Raw genomic sequence first — 14,076 nt, 5'->3', positions numbered from 1 at the left:
TTCTAACTTCGGTCGAGGCTTTGGATTTGATGGTAAGTTTCGAAATTAACTTCGATATTTATTTATCTTATTTTTATTTTTATTTTTATTTTTATTAATTTTTTCTATTTGTTCATATAGGTTCTGGAGAGTTTCGCATTGGGAGTTTGAGTTTTTTCGTTGCGAAACTTAAATTTATTGATTTTTTTTAGGGAACGTTTGTTACCGTTTCCTTTTTTTCTTTTTTGTAGGCTTCGGTTTGTACTGTAGGTTCAGGTCTTTAGAGTTTTGAGAATTGAAAAGGGTAAATCTCGTAACTTTCGCTACGAAACTTTCAATTTTTTATTATCAGAAACGTTCTACTAACGTTTCTTTCTTTCTTATAGGTTTAGGGCTTTAAGATCGGGTTGTAACTGATTTAGAAGAGCAATGGTAATTATATATTATGGGATGATTAAACTACATACTGTAATTTTATATATCATGTATTATTTATATACATTATACGCATTATGTAATTATAATATTATATACACTATATATACATTTTAAAACTGCCGTTTTATTGTATGTTGATTTACACATAAAACACCGTTGTACTGCGCGTTTTTAAACGTTTTTAAGTGGCGTTGAGATACAAAGGGTTCGTTTCCTTACGTTTTTTGGTGTTGAGCAATACATGGCGTTTTTCAACACCATCAAAAACTTCCTGATGATAACAACTAATGAGCCTTTCATATGAGAATTTTATTTTTTAAAAAAAATATAGTTATAGGGGTGCAGACATTTGTTAGTAACGTACAGTATCTTCAAGTTGTGTTGCGTTAAGTCATTGACGGAAACTCAAAAATTATTATTTAGTTTTATGTACTAAAAAAATAAATTCCATTTTCCTTTATTGCACTTACTACTCTTTTAATTAAACAGTAACATTATTGACTAATTTAAATCCATTATCCATATTATTATCATTTGTTTCTAATGAGTAGCCTTACTAGCCTATCGTTATGGTAGTACGTAAAAGAAGTTTAACCAAAAAATTTAAAAAATTTGATACGAAGTCAAATGTCCATCCCAGGCTTCAAATTGGCTAGAAGAGATGCAATGAACAAAATGAAACTACATGTAAGGAATTATATTTATATTTTAGTGGATCATATAAAAGGATGACAAATTTAAAAATGATCCAAGAAATGAATCATGATTCACAATTAATATTAGTATTATCTTTATCCAATGAGATTCTGTAATTGATGCACTGAATTTTGATCGTATAAACTGAAATGTTAATGACCAGAGAGATAAGGATCAGACTACAAAAATGTTAGAATTACTAGATCTTATTCAAATTAACAACCATGTATCCATGGATAATAAGTTTTTTCCATTTTATGCCATTTTATGCAAAATCTTTCAACAAGGTTCCATTTCTTTAAAAACTCATTGAATAACAACTACAGTATATAGCAAATGATTTTGCTAAATCTGTAAAAGCAATAATTCATAATTTACAAGTCCGATTTCCGCCACACCGTAATATATATCTCAAAGGAATTTATCATTAACTTGTTTATATAATTAAAAAAAAATTTTTTACTTTATTTATTAAACATCTTCGAACGTCCTCCAGCGATATACACCTGTAAACACAAATGTATATAATAATGTACCTATTCTAAATTAGTATGCAAAAGTGAATTAGTTTCATATGGATGAAATTTTAAACAAATATTTTGAGGATAAAAATAAATCAGATGGTACAGTTTGGGGAATAATCAAACATGCAATGAGAATATGATATGAATAATGGGTGGTATCATATTTGGAATTCTCGTTTTCAATTATTAATTAATATCCAAATATTAACATTAGTAATAATATTACGTTACCGGTTCCCTTTACAATTGCTAGTGTTAAAAGAATATTCTTTCAACACAAATTAACAAAACCAGATTACGTAATAGAATGAATGTTGAAATACATAATATGCATTTAATGATGTCTGATAATATTGAAGAGTTTGGAATAAAGCGTTCGATCAATAGGAAATTAAACATGTACAACGTATTAATAGTAATATAAGCAAATCTTAGAATTATTTTAATTTTATTTTATCGCGTCAATCGTACAAAAATCGTCCAATTAGAAATTGTGCGCAAACTAAAATTTCAAACACAGATTAAAGTTATTGTTTGTGTGACCTTTCCATAGCACAAATAAAACCCGTGATATAATTGACTTCTAGAATATTCGAAAGGTAATTAATATCAGATATATTAAAATATTTACTGTATAAACCAATTAATTAAATATGTAAATATATTTGAAATATGCAAAGAAATATGTCGCATGATCTTATAGTGAATTATACGAGTAAAATATACGAGATTTGATTCTAAAATGAAAAAAAAGTTGCATTTTCGGAGCCACCAAATGAATATTTGTGTTTCAAAATTTCTTTATCTGACATCTTTAAATAATTTTTAAAAAAATAACTCAAATGAATGTGCGAATAATTTGGTAAATTATTTCAAAAAAAAGAGGAGTTTTTCTCAAAAAAAGTAATTTTTTTACTTCATTATTTTTCTTACTTTTACAATTAATTTACCGAATTATAGTTATAATAGCATTAAACGTGGAATTAGTGTGACGTCAGCTTGAAAATTCGAAATTTAACATGATTTAGACCAAAATGTATGTATTTTATTTTATTTAATTATTATTAAACGTACGAATTTTGATTTTCTTTTGAACACTATTAAACTACAGGCGCTACTTTATTTTTTTTATCGGAATCGTAATTATCCCCTCATCTTTATACTTAGCCACCAACTCATCGTGTTTATTTGTCCATGTACTACCTATCTCCCAATAACCCTCAAATTTAATTGGAAATCTTTTTTGGCATTTCCAACTTTCAAAAAATGATTCTAGCCCTTCTAATGTGAAATTCCATTTGTATCCAAATGAAAATTTTCTTATAGTTTTAGGAGATACATTACTTATAATCCTTAATAATTCGTCTCCATTAGGATCTACGACTTTGCGGATAGAAACAACATCAACTTTGGGATCATATACATCCGCTGTAAAGTTTATTTTTTCTAATTGTTTACAATTACAAAAAATTCTGTAAATTTCTATCAAATTTGTAGGGTCAATATTTATAGTTAACTTTTTTAGATATGGACATTTTTTCGATATTGCCACAATCAGTTGATTATTTTGGTCCGGATAATCTTCAAACTCATTATGTGGAAAGCGTATTTCAATTTGTAAAATGTTCGTACCGGATTTTTCAATTATTAACCTTTCAATACCACTTGGCAAAAACGAAGTTACAAGGTATTGAAGATCCGGAAAAGAAGCTTTATCCAAACAGCTTTCCCAATACTTCCAGTTTACGTTATAATTACCAAAATCATTATTTAGCTCCAATGATTGTAGCTTCACTGAACTTGTAAGAAATCTTGGATCTATGAGGGTAGCATATGATACCAATATAATTTTTTTTAACTTGGCAGCCTTATTTGCTACCACGTCACTTAATAGTGGGTATAGTTCTTCCTCCTTCTCCTCGTCATTATTATTGTCGCCATCACCACCATCGTTATCACTACCATCATCACCATCATCACCATCATCATTATTATAACCATCATAATTATTGTCATCATAATTATTATCACCATCATAATTATCATCATCGTCATTATCATCATCATCGTCATTATTATCATCATCGTCATTATTATCATCATCGTCATTATTATTATTATCATCATCATCATCATCATCAACAAAATGTAAACTCAAGGACTGCAGTTTATTTTGCACCTCGATAAATAAAGCTAAATCTAGAGATTCTTCACGAATATAGTCTATATCCAATTCTTCGATACATTTGCAAATCTTGGTTAGTTCGCATAATATATTTAAAATTATATTATTCTCACCTTTCTCAAAACTAAGTTTAAGGTTGTTCAAATTTGAAAAAAAATTCTTAGCATTTGGGTAAGAACATATTTCTCTAGTAGTATGAAAGCAGAATTGGTTTACATTTTTACATTTATCAAAAATTAATTTATAAATTTCTTCTTCTAGTATATTTTGTTTGTCCTCTTCATTGATTAAAAAGTTTACCATATCACCAACCATAAATGACGACATACGAGTAAAATAAAGCATGTATTCAAACGTTGGTTCCTTTGGAAGTTTATTCAAAGGTAATATAATATTATTTTTGGACAAAGGGCTTTCTGGATTATTAGGCAAAAAATGGGCGATAGTATTATAGAATTTTTCACGTGTTTCTTGATTTTTAAATTTAGGACCAAATAAAAAATATTTCCACAAGACACACATCGCTAACTGGCACCAGAATTTATCTACCAGAATACACGAACGTAAAGATGCGATGTCGTCTTTTAATTCAGAAAAAATTATAAGGAGAATGTCCGCGGAAAGATGATTCATGTTGTGAAGGATAAATATTGTATGTATGGATTGTAATATAACAAAAAAAAATAGTAATATGTATGTAATGGAGAAAATTGAAAAAAATAATGAAGGTCAAAAATTAAATGAATACGATCCATTTTTATACAAAAAAAAACGATTTTTATCAGCTAAGACATTAATAGAAGTCTTTGTTTAATTAAAGTATTACCATATATCTGATATCTTTAATTTATAATGTCTAACATATACTGTATAATAGGGGCTCACAATTTGAGCATTGTCAATACTTGAAAAAAGAGAAAAAAGATTAGTCATTTTCTATGAACACAAAGACGATTGTTTATTTCCCATTTAAAGATTTATTGAAAGTACTTAATTTTCTTTTAAATCCGATCACATGACTGTCGGCCGTTAATTTGTGAGTTCATTTGTATCAAATCACAATTTAATATTTTTATTAATTTTATGATTAAAATTATCGTGAAAAATCCAAGATTTCCCAGCCATATTGTCATACATATAGGATATATCAATTTTTATCAGTTTCAAATTAGGGAATAATACCAATATTTTTTCAAACAAATTTTCAATTTGAAACTTGACGCGTTGAATTATTTAAAATTTACAAAACTTTCCTAACCTTCAGTCCCTTTTAAAGAAATGAAACTTTTCACATTTTCAAAATACGAGATATATAAATTTGTAATGACATTGTTAAATAAGGAAATGTAAAATATCCGAGTAATCCGATTCAAAAATATTGATTTTCATCATTGTTTCCGGTTTTAGACTGAACAAATACTTATGTTACAAATAAATGATTATTATGTCACAAAATTTCATGTTTCATTGTATTATAAGTGATAATATTATTTTTTGGTGTGACAAGCATTATAGAACAGAATAATATGTTTAAAAATGCATTACAGATTGTTATTAATGGTTTCGAGTTACATACAATCATAAAACGTGGTAATGTGGTTCAATAACAAAAATTTTTATTTTTTACAAGTAGTAAAGTATAATGTATATAGTTCATGATATATTAAGCTAACAATAGGTTTCAGTAGCACAAAGTTTCATGTCTATATGCTGTCAATTTCTTTTACAAATATAGATGCAAGGTCAAGCGAATAAAATTATAAGTTATTAATGATTGAGCGGTCATGCGAATTTCTCCTAGATATGTGATACCGGCTGTGGTAGATGTAAATTATTTTAACTAAATACTTCAAATACTGCGGTAAAAATTTCCTAAAAATATTAATGTTTAGACTCTATAAAGAAATTTTTTTCTTGATAATTGAAGAACTATACAAGATGATTCATATACAGTATATCTAATTGCTAATAAAATTTGGTGCGAACTATGATTCTAACGTGTTGACGCTATAATAAATAATAATAGTAAGTTATTACCATGATAAATCATTTGTTTGATCGTTACAAATTCAATCAGATTGGATTTAGATTGAATTGCCGATCCATCCGGCCAATCTGGTTGATCAACTCAAATTGATTTTGTAATTTGTTGCATTGAGGCGTCGATTCAAATGAATTTGTAAACGCACCCAGTATTTAGATATGAGATGAATTTGATGATTTTAAATATCGATTATAACTTTAATAATTTATCACTTCTTTTTTTATAAACATGTTTATCCATATTTATCAAATATTCATTATTAAGATTTTATTTTCCAATTAATTAGTAACAATATATCAATTTTCATAATTTTTTCTATTAGGAATTTTCAAATTATATCCTAGCCAATCCTAGTTGTGATTGCTTCAAGATCCAACTATAGAAGCTGATAAAAACTGATCCAGAGTTGAAAGGATCATTTGAAAAATATAACACTAACCGTTGAATTTATTTGAGTTCGTTAATGTAAGTTTGAATATAAAGTGTCTTAAGATAATAAGAAATTCATGCCTAAAACAACCTAGTTTTAAAAACAAGGAAAATGTCGAATACTAACTTCTATCATCCCAATAACGGATTCTAACCATTCATTCTTAATTTGGGCCAATCAGTTTTTCGCTTCAAAAATATTGATAAAGAACTAAAGACATATTATAAATATTATTGAGAAATTTCAATTTGTTTGATGAAGGGATCCTTAGAATAATAACTGCAATAATATGTTAACAAATTCACTCAAAAAAGAAAACTGATTGGCCCGATTTTGGCCACCAGTTTTTCCTTATATTGTCCTCTTACTCTTGAATCAATCCTGCTACACGACTGCCTCACTGACTGCCTCCAGCACAAGACAGAATGGTTTATGCCAAATAGTCTATAATAAAATAATTAATTTATATAATAAAAATTTCTCACATCTATCTCTTTCAATATACGTGCTTTGAATGCTGCTAACAAACTCGACAACATACTTGAGAAATCGTCTTCATTTAACGATACTCCAATGTAGGCATGTTAATTGTAACGAGCAAGATACTAAAGCAAACAAGACACTTGAAAAGAAATGTGATTAGAAATTTTAATTAAAATAAAATAAAATAATTTATATACAAAGAATACTAAAACAAACGTTGCAGTATATTGAAAAATTAGATCATTTTTAATAAGTCAACTCACCATGCTATAACATTTTTCTACTATATAAATAATCTGAGCCATCATTTTCAGGTGCTCTTTTATGATCATAATTCATAATAAGGTTCTAAGGTCTATTCTAGTAATTAATTAGTCACTTGGGGGATTTATTTTTATCGACCAGTGTGGGAGTATTTACCATTACCAACCAGGGGCTGGCGGTTTTAGTTTATTACGGTTAATCTACGGGTACGGACTTCACCTCACCTGGGTTTTTGGACTTGGCGTGTTAGAGGTAGTGGTCTTCTTATGGTTTTTGTGCTGTGGTATTCTCACAATAAGCCTTCTTCCCAGATGTATCCACCGGTTTGAGTAGATTATTTTAGAAATAGTAGTTTAGTGTTCAATTTTGATCTTGTATTAATATTTTGCTTAAATTCGAGTCATGTTAGGTTCCTAACTGACACCTATTAATAAAAATAAAGATCTACTCTAGTAATTAAAAAATTTATTTCAAAATATTCTTTATTCCTTACAATTGAATTAACCATACATTATTTTACTATGAGTATTCTCGTAGCATTTGAAATTACTCCTTCTTAAAATCCCCCCCTCTAAAGATACCTTATGTGAATTTCTGGAATTAATGTATATTTAATCCATCAGATTCCTATGGATAAGATTAAACGGATGGAGAATACTATCCAAAAATAATTACTTCCTTCACAACTGTTCTTTCTTATCATCATTTACTGTCGAGTATGCCTAACAAATCTATCTTCCTCATTATATATGAGATCATTTTCCTTCAATTCGTGTCCAAATTCTTCTGTGGCCCTGATTCTTTTCTTGATTAATTATTCACATTTTTTTTAGCATCCGCTTTGTATGTATCTGTTGCTAATATGTTAGGTCCTAGATTCCATCAGTCTTTCATGTTCAATACCTATTAAGTTCTCACATGATTGCGTTGTTGATCGATTTATCAAGCGCAAAGACAGGATTATTGATTAACTTTTCACCGCTTTCAATTTATTTTTAATCTCCTCTACTTTCTTTTGAGTCACTTCCTTTACTGCATCTCATATTATGAATACTGTGAATAAAAAAATTTTTCAATTACTATACTTCAAATCTTCACATAACATACAACCTTTTTTTTTAAAAACAATTCCCAAATAGCTTTTAACATTTTTAACTTCTGAATTTCGGTGGACACATAATCTCTAAAGTATTTGTTATCGTCATATTTCTTTACCATTGCTCTTCTATTCCCCCTTTTCCTCTGCGTAATAAAATAAGGCAAGTATGATTAAACAATTCTCAACAAATTATAGAACAAATACAACATAGCGATACAAAACTCTAGCTTCAGATAATAATACCTTTTTGCCCTTACGAGAAATTGTAATATGAGATTATCAGTTTGAGATTGAGTGATACAAATATTTTTACGTTACTTTGCAAATATCTACACCAAATGCGATAAAATTTGAGTACACGTGCCCATCTGGTAATTTTCAACAGTTGAGTGCGGTGATCTTGTAATTAAGTGTTCATCAGAAATTAGACCGTTGGCGGTGTTTATATAACTAATCCTGGTTAGAAGTTGCAGCAACTTGGAATCTTTAGAGACATATACTGTAACCGTTATATGAAAATTTTTTTGATATTAAATAATCAAAAAAAAATTCGCAATACTATATCAGATATTGTGTAACATACAAAGTATAAAATCTTGTTTGTGTTTTTTGTTGATCTTTTAAAAAACATTACTGTTTATATATTTTCTTGCCGTAACATTATTAATGCTTTTTTACATAATGTCTTTATTAAATGTTACATTCATTGGTCTAATTTCTTTCAAGTTCAGTGAAGCTACAATCATTGAAACTAAATATTGTAATGAAATATTCATAGTTGATTCCTTTCTATGAAGTGTTATATCATCCAAATATATCCCACTATTATTCTCATGTTCTTAATATGTTGTCAAGTAATTTCATTATTTGCTTATCATGAATAACATTTAATAATTATTAATTATTAAGCAAAAGGTTTTGTGAAGGAGCTTGATAAAATATGTAATAACTAATATTAAACAAGATGATCATAAACTGTTAAAACAAAAAATTATAAATACCGTTTTTGTTATTTAATTACACTTGGTATTGTAAAATGCAGTTCCAAGGTATTGAAGACCCTCAAAGAGGTATTTAGTATATTATAACAATTTGTTTCAATGTAATAGCTTGCATTTTAGATGCGTAATTTTTCTCAAATAAATATTCTTATAATTCGATCTGCAGGATTAGAGAATCAACAAAAACTTTAATCAACAATCAGAGACAAGGTTATAGCCATATGTTCTTCTAAAATCAATAATCATACACCTTGATCAGGTCAATTATGGGGTGTGATTTTATGATTATATATGTATGTATGATTTTTTTCATTAGTACATACGTACGACTCTTCTATGTCAAGATTAATAATCAAGTATTTAAATTGTCGTTACAAAATTGAACAAAAAATTGGAGATTTAAGAGGTTAAATACAAATTCCATAATTAGCGTTATTTTTTTAAAAAATATCTCGTTTTTTTGCTAATTTGATAGCTTTATTTATGACAAGTAATCAGATTATTTAAATTTCATTTGTTGTCTTAGTTATTCTAAATAAAAAATCAGATGATAGTAATTGGATACTTAGACCAATTTGATGGAAAATCAAAACCAAGTGTATGAAATCAAAATAATTTGTATTTATTTTTAATATATATGTATTCTAGTAGATAGATTCTGGTGCCGGATAGCAATGTCAACAAATAACTTAAAGAATTCTTCTTTCTTGTTTATATTATTAATTTTTACTTTTTTGTGAATTATGATTCAGAATTTTGTTATAGTTTGAATTGAATTATAGAGTTGAATAAGTTGCTCGGTCATGTTACGATTGCTCAAGGTGGAGTTTTACCGAACATTCATAAAAATCTTTTGCCCAAGAAGTCAAAGAAAGGTGCAGTTTGGATTGAATTATCGAGTTGAATAAGTTGCTCGGTCATGTTACGATTGCTCAAGGTGGAGTTCTACCGAACATTCATAAAAATCTTTTGCCCAAGAAGTCAAAGAAAGGTGCAGTTTGGATTGAATTATCGAGTTGAATAAGTTGCTCGGTCATGTTACGATTGCTCAAGGTGGAGTTCTACCGAACATTCATCAAAATCTTTTACCCAAGAAGTCAAAGAAAGGTGCAGTTTGGATTGAATTATCGAGTTGAATAAGTTGCTCGGTCATGTTACGATTGCTCAAGGTGGAGTTCTACCGAACATTCATCAAAATCTTTTGCCCAAGAAGTCAAAGAAAGGTGCAGTTTGGATTGAATTATCGAGTTGAATAAGTTGCTCGGTCATGTTACGATTGCTCAAGGTGGAGTTCTACCGAACATTCATCAAAATCTTTTGCCCAAGAAGTCAAAGAAAGGAGCAGTTTGGATTGAATTATCGAGTTGAATAAGTTGCTCGGTCATGTTACGATTGCTCAAGGTGGAGTTCTACCGAACATTCATCAAAATCTTTTGCCCAAGAAGTCAAAGAAAGGTGCAGTTTGGATTGAATTATCGAGTTGAATAAGTTGCTCGGTCATGTTACGATTGCTCAAGGTGGAGTTCTACCGAACATTCATCAAAATCTTTTGCCCAAGAAGTCAAAGAAAGGAGCAGTTTGGATTGAATTATCGAGTTGAATAAGTTGCTCGGTCATGTTACGATTGCTCAAGTGGGGTTTTACTGAACATTCATCAAAATTTTTACCCAAGAAGTCAAAGAAAGGTGCAGTTTGGATTGAATTATCGAGTTGAATAAGTTGCTCGGTCATGTTACGATTGCTCAAGGTGGAGTTTTACCGAACATTCATCAAAATCTTTTGCCCAAGAAGTCAAAGAAAGATGTAATAGTACGATTATTAGATTATGTAATACTACTTTTGTTCACGTTTCGTTTTCTTGGAGTTAAAGTGACTTTGATTCTTTTTCTCAAAATCAACCATCATCATCAATCTTTGTTTGAGAGCTTTTCAGTTATTGCCTTTGATGTTACTTCTGTAGTTTTTCTCGAATGCCCAGGAGTAGTAACTTGTTTGTATTCTTTCCTTAGTTGTTAACATTGGTTCGTTTTCAAATTTGGTGTTTTTTTTTCGATCAAGCCGTAATGATTGAGAGCGATATAGAGTAGATTTTGAAGCAGAGGTTTCTTGTAAGTAGAAGCTTTGGGGGTATTGTAATCAGCAAATCCATAGGTCTTTGATTCCACAGGCCGTTTGTCTTCCTTCATCTGAATCCCGACTGGATTAGAATCAATTATTATAATTAAGAATTCTTTATTGTAATATATAATTAATAAACATTCAAAAACTTATTTATAACTTACGTACATATTGTACATAATTTTCTTAAATCTTTAAATAATCAGAAATTAAAAATATGATTTTACGTTCTGAAAACATTTTTTATATGATCCTATTTTCTTACATTGAAGTATGAAAAACTTCATAAAAATGTTTTCGCATACATTCACTTTAAAGCCTGATTCCCAGCTACAAAGTTACGGTACGAAACCTATATATTAAAAAAATAGCTACAGTATATATAATTTTATTCATTAGACTTTAACATTTATAATTTTAAAATTGTAAACATACTGTGCTCTATTTTTCGATTCAGTTATTGAAAAACTTCTCAGTTCTCACTCAAATGACATCTTCACTAGTAAACAACTTCGAATCTTGTGTAACAAAAACAGGTGTGTTCACGTGTAACTTCACGTGTACCCCAGAAAAAAAAATTTCTTCAAAAGTCAAAACGCGCGTTTACTCTCGTAAAATTGCCGTGAAAATAACCTAAATTTCAATGTTATACGAAGAAAATATAGGTATTTTCATGTTTTAATATTTTTAATACATTTTTATACGCGTTTTTATACCTAACTTTTAACTTTATTTTATTAAATTGTATTTGACATTGATAATATCAATATTTCAATTTGTAACTTATATAATTAATAAAATTCTTTTCTTTATTTATATAAAAGCATTATCAATATAAGCTACTGGTCTCCATTTTTTAATTTTATTGACTCTGCTGACGTATGTTTCTTTTTAATTGTTCTTTTTTTCGTGGTGGTATGGTTTGTGGATCTATATTTTCCATATTTTCAAAAGATCTTTTTGATTTTTTACCTTGATTTAATCTTTTACTACCATTATTATTACTTTTTCTTCTTTGTATGGACGTTACCTGCACTTTTATTTGTTTATTATTTCTAACTTCCAATTCTTCTTATAATATTTTCTTGTTATTTAATTATTTTGTAAAAATAATTAAATATTTGTATATCTAGCTTTTTGATATGCTATTTAACCCATAATGAAAGTTTGGATCTCCATTTTTAATATCTGTATCAACTTTATTAACTTCTTTTGATAAATCAAAATCTAACGCATCATCATGAATTTCTTCATCATCAGATTTTATAATATTGTCAACTGAAGATTCATTAGCATTAATATGCTTATTCTGATTTACTAATTGAAAACTTTTATCTACAATATTGTTATCAGGTATAGAAGTAATAGGAAGTAAATTTGTATTCAAGAAAGATAATGCAGTTTTATCTTCTTCCATAAAGGTTTTTAAAAGCCTTTATTTTTTTGATAATTGATACATTATAATTTAATATAATCCCATTTTTATCAAAAAATATGATAATTTTTTTTATTTTAAACTTTGATTTTTTCTTGACTATCATTGATTTGCAATATATATTTAATGAGAATAAATAGCTAAATAAAAAAAAACTTATAATCATAAGCTTAAAAATTCTTTTTTAATGAAATAATTATATCAGTAATGTTTATAATATTATATAAGAAAGAAACTTGTCATAACCATCCAATCTAACCACTATACTATTTAATTTTTTTTTAATAATTACCTATATTATATCTTATATTTATTCTTGAGCTGCAAAAAAAAATTTATTATATAATCAGTTTAAATCAGAAGGCTTTGATTTTAAGTAATTGAATTATGAGTATGTAAAGATTATATATTATATAATCACCCTGAAGCCCATATGAAAATTAGTTTGGTGATTTTCTTATGCTAATACAATTTATATCATAAAGATAATATAAACAAATTATCTGTAAATTTATAATTAATAATTCATAATTATGTAGTTGAAAAATCCATTTTTTGAAAAATATGCTTCCTTTTTTTATTTTTTTATTTATGTAAAACCTTAGATAATTAGTTTATTATTCAAAAGGTATAAAAATTATTTTTAATTTTGATTTATTTTTAGTAAATATTTTACTGTATATTATCAGTCTTTTCAAAAAGAAAAAAAATTTATTGTTTTATTTTAAAATATCAATTTTCATTCTATAAATATTTTATTTTGACTCTGAATTAACTCAAAAAATTAATGCAATTTGAATAACTGATAGGTTGAAAATACAGGCATATTACTTATTATACAACATCTTTATTTTTATATTATAGTTCTTTAAAATGGTTTGATTAATCTCAACCAGTTTATTATTTATTGATTTATAGTTGAATTTAATTAAAAACCTAGATTTCTCAATTATTTACTTTATTCTTTAATCTATATTGTAATACAAAAAGATTGCAAAGTTGGGTCCCGTGATCACCAGACATTGAAGATAGGGCCTTTATGGCTAAGATGACCTGTTACTAAATGAAGTCTATCTACAGAGTCAAACGATCACTCGACAGTACACACGTGAGGTACTACCGGTATGACAAGTGGTTTGTAGTTTAATTATATTAGAGTAGTTATTAGGAAATTTTACTTTGTATATATCTTTTTTATTTTTTTACTTTAATAAAACTGCAAATGCGCTGCAGAAAAAAAAAAAAAAAGATTGCAAAGTAAAATTAGAAAGAAAAATTATTTTACAAATCATAACTAAGAATTCTTAAATTGTTGCCTTATTAAAGACTTTTCTGCTTCTAAGAAAAATAAAAAACTGACTATGTAATAATATCAGTATA

The 14,076-nt window shown here is 27.6% G+C and overlaps 2 protein-coding genes across 2 annotated transcripts; both read right to left on the bottom strand.

Moving 5' to 3' along the window:
• Positions 1 to 2,684: 2,684 nt before the first annotated feature.
• Positions 2,685 to 4,546, bottom strand: OCT59_026686 (uncharacterized protein). The gene has a single exon (XM_066143349.1). The coding sequence runs from the start codon at positions 4,453 to 4,455 to the stop codon at positions 2,752 to 2,754; it is 1,704 nt and encodes a 567-aa protein (XP_065992876.1). The 5' UTR covers positions 4,456 to 4,546; the 3' UTR covers positions 2,685 to 2,751.
• Positions 4,547 to 12,390: 7,844 nt separating this feature from the next.
• On the bottom strand, positions 12,391 to 12,678 carry OCT59_026685 (uncharacterized protein; the record flags this gene model as incomplete). The annotated part of the gene is made up of 1 exon (XM_025331904.2): positions 12,391 to 12,678. One exon carries the CDS (start codon positions 12,676 to 12,678, stop codon positions 12,391 to 12,393), a length of 288 nt encoding a protein of 95 aa, XP_025180509.2.
• Positions 12,679 to 14,076: the final 1,398 nt, after the last annotated feature.

Source organism: Rhizophagus irregularis, chromosome 6 (genome assembly GCF_026210795.1).
Source record: "Rhizophagus irregularis chromosome 6, complete sequence".
Lineage (NCBI taxonomy): Eukaryota > Fungi > Glomeromycota > Glomeromycetes > Glomerales > Glomeraceae > Rhizophagus > Rhizophagus irregularis.
This window is presented reverse-complemented; position numbering and strand designations above follow the sequence as displayed.

Bases quoted from the DNA above. Each gene is read 5' to 3' on its own strand.
- OCT59_026686 (XM_066143349.1), bottom strand. From the start codon at position 4,455: ATGAATCATCTTTCCGCGGACATTCTCCTTATAATTTTTTCTGAATTA.